Source organism: Rhinolophus ferrumequinum, chromosome 25 (genome assembly GCF_004115265.2).
Source record: "Rhinolophus ferrumequinum isolate MPI-CBG mRhiFer1 chromosome 25, mRhiFer1_v1.p, whole genome shotgun sequence".
Taxonomy (NCBI): domain Eukaryota; kingdom Metazoa; phylum Chordata; class Mammalia; order Chiroptera; family Rhinolophidae; genus Rhinolophus; species Rhinolophus ferrumequinum.
The window spans coordinates 735,723-748,515 of NC_046308.1; the positions used below are offsets into that span (position 1 = coordinate 735,723).

Here is a 12,793-nt window from a genome sequence, read left to right on the forward strand (position 1 = left end):
TTAGTCCTCCACCTTCAAGCGGCGGATAACTGAATCAATATTTTCAAAACCTCACTTGTAATCAAGCCATGGACCTATTTATTCGAATAAAGTGATTACCTTCCCCACTGAAGTGAAACCGGCAACCTTGGTGCCCTTTGCCACGGTGAATTACGATGATTTACTGCGTGGGCCTCGCTGCTTTTTTTCAGCTTCCAAGTACTCAAAGGATATTAAAAACCCAGCAATTAGACCCGAGAACAAAAGCACAAAGGTAACAGCAGTGCAGAGCCGCGGGCTGTCTGCACCGCAGCCCAGGACCCAACAAGCCTCGCTACCCACATGCCCCAGGTGACACTGAGCCACGCTGCACCTGGGGTCGGCCGTGCTTCTCTTTGTCAGCGATACAGCAGTCCCCCCACCCCCAGTCTGAAATCACAGTAAATGGAAAACGACTGAAGTAAACAATCTCTAAGTTTTAAACCACATGCGTTTAAACCACAGAGCACCTCTGTCACCTGGTCACGTGGGCATTGCATCGACTCACAGGTCGCAGGGCTGAGTGCAGCGCCAGCAGCGGCCTTTAGGGAGACCCCATTCTCGTGCCTCTTATTACAGCACACTGGTGGAACTGTCCTGTTTTACTGTTGCCGGTAACCTCTGCCTGCGCCGACTTGCAAATCAAACTTTATCACTGGTCTGTGTGCACAGGAGCAAACACAGTGCATGTAGGGTTCGGTGCATCCGTGGTTTCAGGCACCCCTGGGGGCGCTTGGATAAGGGGGGAGGGCCTACTCAGGACACATCCCCACCCCCAGGGCACCAGGACAACCCGCATTTGTAGAGGAGGAGCATTTGTAGAGGACGACGCTGGGGTTAGCCCACAGCCTGACCTCCCCCAGACAGCAGGTGCCAAGAGCCAGTCTGCAGAAACATACCACTGGGGGAGATTTCGGGGCCCGGCGTGCTGCCCAGACAGGTGGTGGTGGAGCTGGGCTGCGGGAGCTCTGGGCTGGGGCTGGGAGCTTTCATCAAACCCAAGCGGAAGGCAGGGCGCTCACTCAGCCTCCCAGTACCGCTGGTCTCGGGTACCAAGGACAGCAGCGCACCACCAGCCTCCCAACAGCACTCTGTGCGGCTGCGTGAACAGGCAGAGAACGCTGAGGAACATGCTGAACCATGGGAAGTGGCTGTCACGCTCTCTGTGACGCGAGCCATGAGCTGTTCCATGAGAGCTCAGCAGGGCTGTCTGCACAGTGCACCCGGCACCCACGCCCCTACTGTGCACATGCTGTCTGGTGGGCATGGCTCTTTGTGCATCCCGACTTCCGGCGGAGCTCAGGTCATGAGGACCAGGAGACAGGCCAGAACCGTCCACCCCCCATGAGGCCCTCTCCGACGTGGACTGAGAATGGGCGCGGCGGGAGACCCGTTGGGGGCAGTGAGGCCGGTCTGTCACATGTGCAATCAAAGCCCCGACAGATACAGCAGTCAGGTGGGGATAAGAAGGAAGAATGAACAGCCAGCCAGCTGTGTGGGCCTGAGCTTGCACTGTGAGCGCGTTCTGGGTCTGAGCGGCCCACTGCCGTCAGCTCCGAGCCACGAGGCGACTGTGCACTTGAAATGTGGCCAGTGTGCTCAAGGGCCTGAGCTGTGGATTTTGTTTAATTTAAATTAAGTTAAATTTAAACTGCCACGCGTAGCTATGGCTACCACATTATTAGTGCAAATCCAGGCAGAAAGTAACTTTCGACATAAATGCCACTTGCGGCTTAACCAGGAAGAGTGTCAACTGCCCATTAATTTAAAGGGATGTATGAATAACCCAGAAGACAGACAAGTCACTGCTGAGTCACACCAAGCCCTCCCGCCCGTGCAAACGGTTTCTGGAGGTGCCCAGCCGAGCCCTCTGCACAGGCCGGGCCAGCAGGTCAGGAAGCGGCCTGCGGGAGGCACGGCACCAGCTCCCCCATCGGGCAGGGCTGCCTTTCGGGGTGGGATGTTCATGTCCAGCAGAAGTGATCGAAGCACAAGTCGGCAGAGCGGAGGGGAGGGCACAGGTTGGTTTTCATTGAGTTTGCAAGACATCAAGGGGGGACTTTTGAAAAATGAGTCGTTTTATCAGAGTAAAAAGTCACTGCCCTCCATGTTAGTGACACTGGAAAACAATACTGATCAGTCCTTCAATCACAACAAAGCATCTGCAGACAAATTATAACAGCTCCCAAACCTACAACTAGTATTTCCTGCTGTGGGAAAAGGAGTTGCCTGAAAGCAAACTAAGAAGTATTTCAAAATAAAATCTTATTTGTGCAGTAACGCTACAGTGACTAGGAAATGGGATAATTATACACAAGACTGAAGGCTTCAGACTTGAAATGCGTCCTCTGAAATGGCATTTCCAAATCTCTATCTGGTGCCCGCCATTCACAAGCCTCGAGCTCCTGAGGGAATCCCACTGCCAAGACTGGCTGACGCTTTGCAAGGTGCCGCCATGTGTCTGTTCTGCAGGCACCACCCCCTTATCTGACCAGTGTGTACCCGGTCGGGAGTCCTCTCACTGCCTTGTCGCCTCTGCTCCCATCTGCCCGACATACAGCCACAGCCATATTCTTCTGGCAAATGCTGCTTTTATTTTGTCATTGTTAGGCCCAAGGTCAGGCTCTCCCAAATCTGCCTTGTTTCCCATTCCAGCTTTGTTTTCCCCTCTGCAGACCTTCTCACTAACCACGCTGCCTGATCAGGCTCCCCCACACCTACCACTTGGCGGTCTCTGGCCCAGCATCAGTCATCTCTCCAGATCTAGGGGGCTCCGAGGCCCTGCCCAAGCCCCAGGCCCACTACAAACCCCTCTGTCTGGGGGGTGGGGGGGGGCTACAGGCCACATGCTGCCTCTGCCCCTGGAGGCCCAGGCAATCCCCCACACGCCATTTAGAGCTGCTGTGTGCCCGCAGCTGTCCTGGTGGAAATGCTCACGCGACGTCAACCACACAAATGCAGTTTTATGGTCACTGGGTAAGAACCAGGCTGCTAATCCACACGGCAGCGTGCCTCGTGCCCAACATACACAGGCTGCTTTTTGTTCCCATTTCCTGCTCTAACTCGTGTTGGACCTGTAAACTTGGCAGGATCGTGAACCTGGAAAAATCACTGTTACCTACAAAAACATCCCGCAGCCTGTTGTTACGTAAGTGATCGCATGGTAACTCAAAAGGGTGTGAGCCAAGGTTTCTGGTTTCTCTCCATTTTCCACACACACACACACACACACACACACAGACACACACACTGCAAAATTGGAAAGTATGGCGTATGCACGAATCTCTAAGGGTTACTTACACATACGCTTTTATATATTTTAAACACTGTTAATGCCTGCCCGTGTTGGTAAACACACTTTAAGACCTTAGTCATTTAAAGCTACACCTGACGTCAACCCCCGAGTCCTAACAAATCCATCAGTGGCGCCAGACAGTCATGCAGAAGCAGAACCAGTGTGAGAGGGAACCTGGGCACTCATACAGGAGGCCCCTTACGTTAGTGGGAAAAGATGGGTGATTCTGTGATTTGTGCCATGTATCTAGCTACATGCTCCTTAGACTGAAATAAATTCCAAGTGGGTAGATTAAAACGGACAAAGAGGAAAAAGGTTTGCAATGCTGGTGACAAAGAGCCAACACAAAGCAGCAGAGATGAAGACAGAAAGCCAGGAGGAAACGAGCAGACGTTCAGGGACGGTTTGTGTGTGTGCGCGTGCGTGCGTGTGTGTGTGCGTGCGTGTGCAACAATGCCATGAAACCTCCGAAAGGTTACTCAGTATCACTTAGAATTAGAATAGGTAAGTTAGACCACAGACACCATTTCCCACCGACCAGACTGATGGGAATTAAAAGCTGATGATGACCAATGCTGGCAGGGGTGTGAAGACACACTTATTTTCACACCCCGTGGAGATGAACAAAAAGCGACAGTCGTGTTTGGGCTAAATTAGCGGTATCTGAAATGAAAAGGCCCTCCCAGGCCAGCGGCCTGACGACACGCTCCCAGAAGTGTGCACACAGGCCCAGGAAGCAGCACTGTGGAGAGTGGCACGTTACCACAGCGACCTGGAACCTCGCACTGCCACCTGCAGGGGATGGTGGCCACGCAGACCGGCTCCTTTGAAGGGACTGAGAGCCACTCACCCAATAAGTGTTTTCCAAGTGTCTGTACCACGTGGAGCGCGACTCTGACACCGGCGTGGGAAGAGCTCTGCTGTGACGGCATCGAGATGCCAGAGTAACGCACAGGTGCGCCCACTGTGGGAGGACTGTGAACCGACACATGGAATGTTATTCACCTTAAAAAGGAAGGACAGTCTGCAAAGTGGAATGAAGGACAAACGCTGCTGCATGGCCGTTGTGTGCAGGAAGGCCTGACGGCGGTCATTCCTGGAGCAGAGGGGCGCCGGGGAGGGCTGGGCAGCGACGGTCCATGGGCAGGGGTCCACCCGGGAAGGTGGTGCCGACGGCTGTCCACAGTGTGAACGTGTCTAATGCCCCTGAGCCGTGAGCTTCAAAAGGGTTAAATGGCGAAGTGTACGAATGTCCATTTTACACAATCAGAAAATAAATAATTGGTGTTTCCCTAGGAATGAAAAGAAAAGCATACAGAGAAGAAAAAGATCTCTGCTCTCCACTTTATGCCTTTCTCCAGGGTCTGGCCTAAAACCACACGCACACGCGGGTCTCACACAAGGCAGGCAAGACAGGAAGCCCCTCCCCTCAGGTGGACACGCTTCAGGACCACGCATACCTGTCAGGTTTCCAGCCACGCCTTCTCAACGGTGTCCCCAGGCCACCTGCACACATCTGCTCAGATGGGTCTGGGGTGCCACCCGCTCACCCTGGGTACCAGGGAGCCGACCCACCAAATGTCCATCCCTCCGGACACTAAAATTCTGCAGCTGTGCAGCGGGGCCGACCTGCCCCGTTTGCGAGCTCGGTGCACGCGGAGCCATCAGCGAGGTCAGGCTAACCTGTCTCCAGAAGCCGCTATAGGCTGAAAATACTTGTGAGTGAGGATCTCATTTATGACATTTGCCAACTTAATTCAACTATTTTTGTTTCAAAGCAATTAAAGACATTTATCACCATCTGCTGCTACCATTACACTTTTGCTGAAATTGTTTAGTACCTACAATCTCTCCCACTAGACACCCAGGAAGAGTGACCCAGTGATTTAAACAAGAAGCATAAACACTCATTTCTACGTATTACAGATTCAAAACACATGCTTGAAACAAGGAAGGTGGAGACGCCACACACAAAGGTAAGAGGAGAACAGCAGTCCAGCGTGTGCTCACGAGGAAATAATTCTGTGGCTATGACGAGCCAACCCAGCAGAGTGGGAAACGGGATTAATGACGAGTGACTGCCGCTGTGACGGAGTTTTCATTAAAACACAATTACATTAGAAAATAGAGATGTGACTATGTAATATAATCGGTTAAAGTATCTCCATATGCAGATGTATTTTAATTAAGCCCTTTACTCACCGCACAAATGACATCAAAACAATAAAGGAAATTAAAACAGCCCCGCCGCCCCTCCCACCGCAGCAGCAGCCCCCGGCTTTCTTAGGTTCCCCATGCTGCTTCCTAAGGACGTAATTTTTAAAGCTGCCACCATAAAGGTGGAAATATTTTACACTCTCCCTCTCCCACTCTTATATCAAAAGCACTTTCTCTGCCGTAGTGTCAGTGACCAGTTTTAGCTGCTGCAGATTTAATTTCCGCAGTGGTGCAGAGGTCTCTCCTAAGCTAGCGAGTGACCACAGGTCACTTTTCCGGGATGGGCTGCCCTGGGGACGCTCGTTGCCGGGAGCACAGAGGTGGAGCGTCCGGGTGGTGGGTGCTAAGCGGGGGCCCAGAGCAGCAGTCAGGGCACCAGGCCACAGCCCACAGCTGACACGAGCTCATGAGACGGACACTCACTGCTCCTCCCACCTAGTCCAGCTATTATTTTTGAGGCCTCCTGCCAGATTCGAGAGCGTTTCGGATTGATTCTTGAGGCGAGAAAGCTGATTTGACCTTCAACAGAACGCTGAAAATCTGATCTCCACGGAAAACCAACCAACAGGCTCTGTGCAGCAAAAATCCGTTTTGAATAATGGCCCAGACTCTTAGAAATGTCAACGTAATTAAAGTCAAAATGTGCAGGGCCCGTTCACTGTGAGGGGAAGGCAGCCATACAGGCACATTGGGGACACTCACACACGTGACGTGGGCACTACTGTGAGCAGCCCCGCAGGGCAGCCGGCTCTGACCCAGCTGAAGGAAGGAAACGGCCAGAGGGGCGAAGTTGGGTCACACAGCTTAGGACGAGCCGTGGGCACCTGACCCTCTCAAGAGATGACGGCAGTACTACCTCTCACCTTTCTTTCTAGTTAAACTACCGACACTGACACATGCCCCCCCGGCAGAATCTCTGCCGTGGGTGTAAGCTGCCGGCAGGTGCAGACAGACCCCCACAGCCCTGAGCCACAAAGCAGAGCCTGCTGCCTGGGTGGGCTCCCTGACCAGTGGACCAGTGACAGAGGGCACTCCCGGGTTCTCAGCCACCATGTGTCCCCACGGGGCTGCCACGGCCCTTTGTGAACCTACCTCTACGCTGAAGGGATTCTCCTCGACCTTCCCGACGTCTGCTTCTGGCAGAGGGTTCTTTAAGGTTTGTAAAAACAGAGCTGCTTTCCTCTTACGTTCTGCTTGAAGCTGCTTTTCCTTCGACTCCTTTGACGCCTGGGCCAGCTTTTCCCGGGCAGCAGCTGCCAGGCGGTCCTCCAGCTTTTGCTTTGCTTAAGGAATAAACAGAAGGAGTGACGTTTAGAGCAAGCAGTATTACATGAGGCAGGAAAGGGATCATGAACCACAAAGCAGTCATGTTAAAACATGAACAAGACAAATTTCAGGACACATTAAAAAATCGGGCAAATCGGATTTTGAGAGTTAGTTTATAATGCTTACTATTACTGGTATTTTCAAATTTCACTTTCAAAATCAAAGGCAGAGGCTGATGGGCCCCCACCCCAGTGAGAGCTGGGGTGGCTCTCAGAATGGTGTCCGGACACCCCCAGCAGGGGGCAGGCACCCTGAAAGGGTTTCTTCCAGATGACCCGGCACACGGCCCGGTCCACACACACGAGTGCAGGTCCAGGCACAGGCGTGAGCACAAGGCTGCTTGGGGAGACCAACTACAGCACAGGGCATGTCCGTGACAGGAAAGCATCCTGTGGGTAACAACCGCCTTTTATAAACGCTGCTTCATCTGTCTGTGCATATGCAGAAAAAGCACATTGCGGGAGCCAGTTAGAATAAAGAAAAGCTGGAAATGCAATCGTTAACGCACTACTCTGGAGCAGAGCGGAATCTGTTTTGGAGTCGGGGTCGGAGGCTGTGCGACGGTCCATGTGGTACAGGCAGGCGGTGACCGTGCCGTGACCCGTGAGGACGGCTGCAGCCTGGAAACCAGCCTGGGCCTGGGCATCGTCAAGGTGGGCGACGGCCACACAAAGGGCAGGGGTGGCTCCTAGCTGGACGCTGGCCCCAGGGCCGCCACCCAGGTGCCAAGGCCTCTCCATTAGAGCGCCAGGGCAAGGCGGCTCCTCCCCACCCCCCGTGGCACTGCCTCTCAGGCTGAGGGGAGCAGTGCTGCCTGACATGTCACAGGCCCCACACAGCTCCCACAGGGGCTGGTGCCTGCAGGCTGAGACGCTGGCTGTCAGGCTCGGCAGTTCTGGCTAAGTGGGTTCATCTTGTATTTAGGCACTTTTTTCTTTCAAAGGGTTTAAAACACGGACAGGGCTGGCCCGGTGGCTCAGGTGGTTGGAGCACCGTGCTCCTAATGCCAAGGTCGCCGGTTCGATTCCCACATGGGCCAGTGAGCTGCACCCTAAGACTGTGAACAGCTCTCCCTGGCGCTGGGCTGCCATGATCAGCTGGAGATTGGCGTGAACTGCCATGTGCTGCTGTGTGCTGCCATGGGCTGTCAGGAGCGGCCAGTGGCCAGTGTGAGTGGCCGGCAGCCGGCGAGAGCTGCTGTGAGCTTGTGAGTGGCCGACCGATGACTGGCGACCGCGACCAGATGCCTCAGGAGGGGGAGCACAAGGCTCATAACACCAGCAGGGGCCAGGGAGCTGTGTCCTACACAACTAGACTGAGAAACAACGGCTTGAACCGGAGTGGGGGAGGGAGGGGTGGTGGAAGAAGGGGGGAAAATAAACAAATAGATAAAACACAGACAAACCTTGCTTTGCTTCTAGCTCCTCCTGGGTCAGTGGGGGCCGCTTCTCCTCAACCACCACACAGGGCGGGGCCACTGCCGGGTGAGCGTTTGGGGCGCTGCTGGAACTTTCTTGGCCTTCTTTGCTTTCTTCATCATCATCACTGTCGTCATCTAGCTTAACACGGTTTTTTTCCAGGGGAAGCAGATCATTTTCTTTGGCCTTGATTGCAAAGCTTATTGGAGCAAATGAAGCTGTTGAGAAAAGGTGAGAACGGTTAACACATTTTCAGGTACCTGGAAACACAGAGCAGAAATCCTCGTGGCCCCGCCGTCCCCATGAGCTCCAACGGTGGAGGGGACATACGTGGAGCCACAGCTTACGCAGAGGACACCAGGGGCAGCGAGGAGGGGCAGCCCCACGTGAGGCCCCACGTAAGCCAAGCCTGTCAGGGGGACCACTTGGTGCCGGCTCCATCTTGGGCCACGTCAGGGAGGCATGACCGAGTGCAGGTGGGTCAGTGTCAGTTTTCTGGGCTCAGCAACAGCTGAGTTTGCCCAAGTTGGCATATGATGCGACTCCACTGAGAAAAGGTACAAGAATCCCAACTCTATAAAATGGCCTTTCTTACAAATCAACAGTTACAGAATCCCCTTCATGTGGCAAACTTTCTGCTGGGCATTGTCAGACTATTCTTACACTGTAAGATTTTAAACCGGGAAAAACAGAAGATCAGGTAGTTCAACTGTCTCCCCTAGAATATCTGGAAATTTTAATGGACGGGAAGTACAACGGCTGCAGAGGAAGCGTCTTCTTTCCCACCCCATCCACATGACTCTCATGCACCGAGCCCCTTTCTCCTTCAGACACCATGGCCACTGGCTCTTAACCACACTTATTAACGAGATGCTTTATTTTTAAAAACAGCAAGTTATTCTTTATGGAGGATATTCAAGTAAAGCACGATAAAGAGAGATTTCAGTACAAACCAGCCAACTCTGGGAGGGAAAAGGATCTCGGTCCACAAAGGCAGGTTCTAGAAGGGGCTGTGCTCTTCAGTGACCCCACTTGAGCCCCAGGTTGTCCCAAAGCCAGGTGGGACCTGAAGCGTGTAACTAGCCTAGATCTGTGACACAATCCCCTCACGCTCCATAGCGCACCCAGGGCGCTTGACGCTGGGAGAGTGACAAGTCAGAATGAACAAGAGCAACGGCAGAGGCTGGCACTGCAGGTGCACGTCCCCAAGCACCCCGAAAACTGGCAGCATGCCGGGTGTCAAAGTTGCACCTTGTTAGGGAGCAAGTGCCACGCAGGTCACTGTGCTCATGTGATGACCGATCCTAACACCTGGGGACACATGTGAAACATTTATGGATAAAAGGCTACGCATGTACTGGGGACTTGCTCCAAAATGCTCCGGGGGCGGAGGCGGAGTCGGACCGAGCCCTACAAAACGAGGCCGTCCCTGGGGCTGCTGGAGGGGCTGGGGAGGCCACCACTCCACGCTCTGTTGTTCACGCATGCTTGAAATTTTCCATAAGAGAAAAAAGTTTAACAATACCAACCCTTTACTGCCTACTGTAACATGGTCTCATTAACAAACAGAATCAGGAAATCTTAAAAGAAGAGAAAGCCTCACTTAAATGTTAAACAAAATTACTCAGACTTAACTTGGGACTAAAATATTACATCATGAAATAATTTGTAAACAATGACTCCCAAACCGTTTCCTCCTGCAAAGTGGAACAGTAGGCCAGCTGCAAACATGGCTCTGCAGAGGAGCTGATGCACGGGGCGGGGGTGAGGCTCCCGCCTGCCCACGCAGGGCCTAAGAGCACAGGGACTCAGCACTGTTGGGTGACTTACCCAAACTGCGCTTCCCCCAACACACAGACTGCCAGGCTCCCCGTCTGCACACGAGGACGAGGCCACCAGGACAGGTAACTTCCCCCCAGGCTCAGCCAGAGAGCAGGGAGCGGGGTCAGGGTCTCCCACCGGCCCTCTGCTTGGGGCTGTCGCACGGGTGCCCGAGTCTCAGCTCACACGACAACCTCCTCACACAGGCCCCCCCGACTCTCCTTCAGTCCCCTCTGCAGTCTGTGCTGTGCATTCGTGGTCTGCTCACCCCCGAGCCTGGAGAGGGCGGGCTGCAGGGCTGAGGTGGCGGGTCTGTGCGCCCACGTGCTGAGAGCCAGGCCCAGAGCCGCAGACACTCAGGGGACGCTCGTGCATGAGCCCACACAGCCCCGTGTCCTCCATCTCCCACATAAATACGCTTCCATTTGTAGGTAACGTGTTTTATCCCTAGCTTCTTACTTCAAGTGATACATATTCTCAATGGGAAATGTTACAAACGGGAACAAACGAAAGATCGCAGGCCACGCAGACGGAGCCACCTGAACAGGCAGGTGCGCATGACATTACGTGCACAGGAGGATGGGGTCACGCAGGGGCGTCAGCCCGCTACTTGCCGCAGCGTCTCCCCGTATCAACAGTGCAGACACGGTTCCACTTCAGAGCGGCAACAGTTTCTCAGTATGGACAGGCCAATTCATTTCACAGCCTCCCAGGACTATTTCCAGTTTTTGGATTTTAAAAGCTAACAAGCCCTGCTGGACCGGACATCCTGGTGAACCAGATGTTTCTAGGAGCAGTCGGCACTTACGTTTAGAATTTGGTCCACGTCATGGGTTTTTCACATTTTCACTGTACTTGATCACTTTTTGACAAGAAACGTTTTCGTCGTCCTCACTTTCCGTGACTAATTACGCCGAGCGCTGACACGTCTGCTCCAGCATTCAGAACACTTTCCAGTCAGAATTTCCGACGCCTTAATGCCATGGCATTAATATTACAGACCCGAGTCTGACGGGTCTTCCCCCAGGACGACCTGCCTGCTCTCGCCTGGATGCCTTTCTTCCTTCCACCTGACCTTCACTCGCTGTGGAGATCTGGGGGGACGTGGACCTGTGACCTCAGGCTCCCCGACTTCAGTGCTGTCACGGCTGCCTGCCTAAGCCGTCCTTTTCAGGCCGCAGTTTATCACACCTGCCACTTTGTGAGTACACAGGAGTCTGGAAAGTTCACCGCCACTCAGCAACTATCGAAGCCGCTGCATGCCCTGCACTCCCGCATCTTGGTGGCAGAGGCAGGCCTGTCCGGTTCGGATTCTCAGGCTAAGAGGGCAGCAGGGAAGTGCCATTCACCTGCCATTACAGGACATCATGGCCTGTGGGCAGCAGCCCTTGGAGGGCAGGCCTGCTGCCCTGGCTTGTCGCCCGCCCCCTCCTTGGTCGGCAGCGGGCTGCCCTGGGCGTCACTTCCACCAAGTCCCAAAGTGTCCCTGTCTTCCCAATGAGCTAAATTCCCGGTGGGGTGGCTTGTGCTTCTGAGACATGGACGGGACCACCCATTTCTTCCCTACTGACGCTATTCCTTCAGTTACTCCAGTGAGAATTAGAGGAGGCGGGAGACGGGACACATGTGCTCAGGGGGTGCTCAGGGGGCCCCCAGGATGAAATGCTCAAAGGTACTTCTCTGCTCGTCTAAGTCACTGCATGTTCCGAGTCCGTCAGGTCAGTCTGGTGACCCCTGATCACAGGCCTGTCAGAAAAGGCACCTCTGCAGAGAAAGGCCTTGTGCAACTGCAGCCCAGCTCCTCCCAGCTGCGTGGCTGTGCCTCTCCTGTGACTCAACAGCTGTCACTGTCACTGTCAGGTGCCCCTGCACCCCTGACACACTCCCTCTTCTACTTCGGTTACAGTTCTATTTCGGGCCATCGTGCCACCAAAACCCTCCAACATGGCTTTTCTGCCTCACCTCTTCACAAAGTCACCCAAGTGGATAAAGTTAGTTCCCTGATCTAAACCTGCACAGTGTGTCGTGGCCCTGCTGGAAGTCCCTGGACCTGCTGTGGAGGGCGGAGCCCCCACGAGCTGGCCAAGGTGGCCTTTCCAGGGGGTACCCTCCTCACCACCCAGTCCGTGGCACGACCCACTCGTCACCTCTGAACAAGCCCTGCGCTCGGCCGCGTGGCTGGGACACCAGCTTAAACACCCTACCTCATTCCCGCCAGGTGGGACGCGTTGCTCCCACACAATTCTTTCCTACCGTGCCTGCGTGAGCTTTCCTTCTTTTCTTATTATACTGGCCATTGTGGCGTCTGTCTGTCTAGGCCGACCCACACCCTTCCAAGAACACAAGGTAACCAGACGGGTGAGGGGAGTTCTGTCTAGTCCAGAGCCGCAAGGGACTCACTAACAAAGAAAACTGATGACAGTGGCACCATCTGCACGGTGAGCTTCAGAAGTCTGGGGGTCTGGAATGTTCCTGAAGTATTCTACGCATCCCCACCAACCTGCGTGAACAGGCTGCCCAACAAAGGCACAGCTAAGACGAGTGGACATCCGGTGACCAAGTCCGAGCCAGGACAGTACGAGCCAACGTATAGGTCTACCGAGCAGCGTGCCAGATGCAGGGCTTCCTTGTCCCTGCGCTCGTGCCGCCCCTCAGGTGACCCCCAGCTCCTCCCACTGCGGAGCAGCGTCTGGAAGGC

General features: G+C 54.2%; 1 protein-coding gene across 3 annotated transcripts in view; it reads right to left on the reverse strand.

Moving 5' to 3' along the window:
- The window catches only part of SFSWAP (splicing factor SWAP), a 66,240-nt gene that overhangs the window by 20,252 nt on the left and 33,195 nt on the right, over positions 1-12,793 (reverse strand). For all 3 annotated transcript variants that reach the window (XM_033097733.1, XM_033097732.1, XM_033097734.1), the window contains 2 exons: positions 8,262-8,492; positions 6,623-6,813 (listed from right to left, as the gene is read on the reverse strand). In XM_033097733.1, the coding sequence (XP_032953624.1) occupies positions 6,623-6,813; positions 8,262-8,492 (422 nt within the window). The remainder of the gene's footprint in view (positions 1-6,622; positions 6,814-8,261; positions 8,493-12,793) is intronic.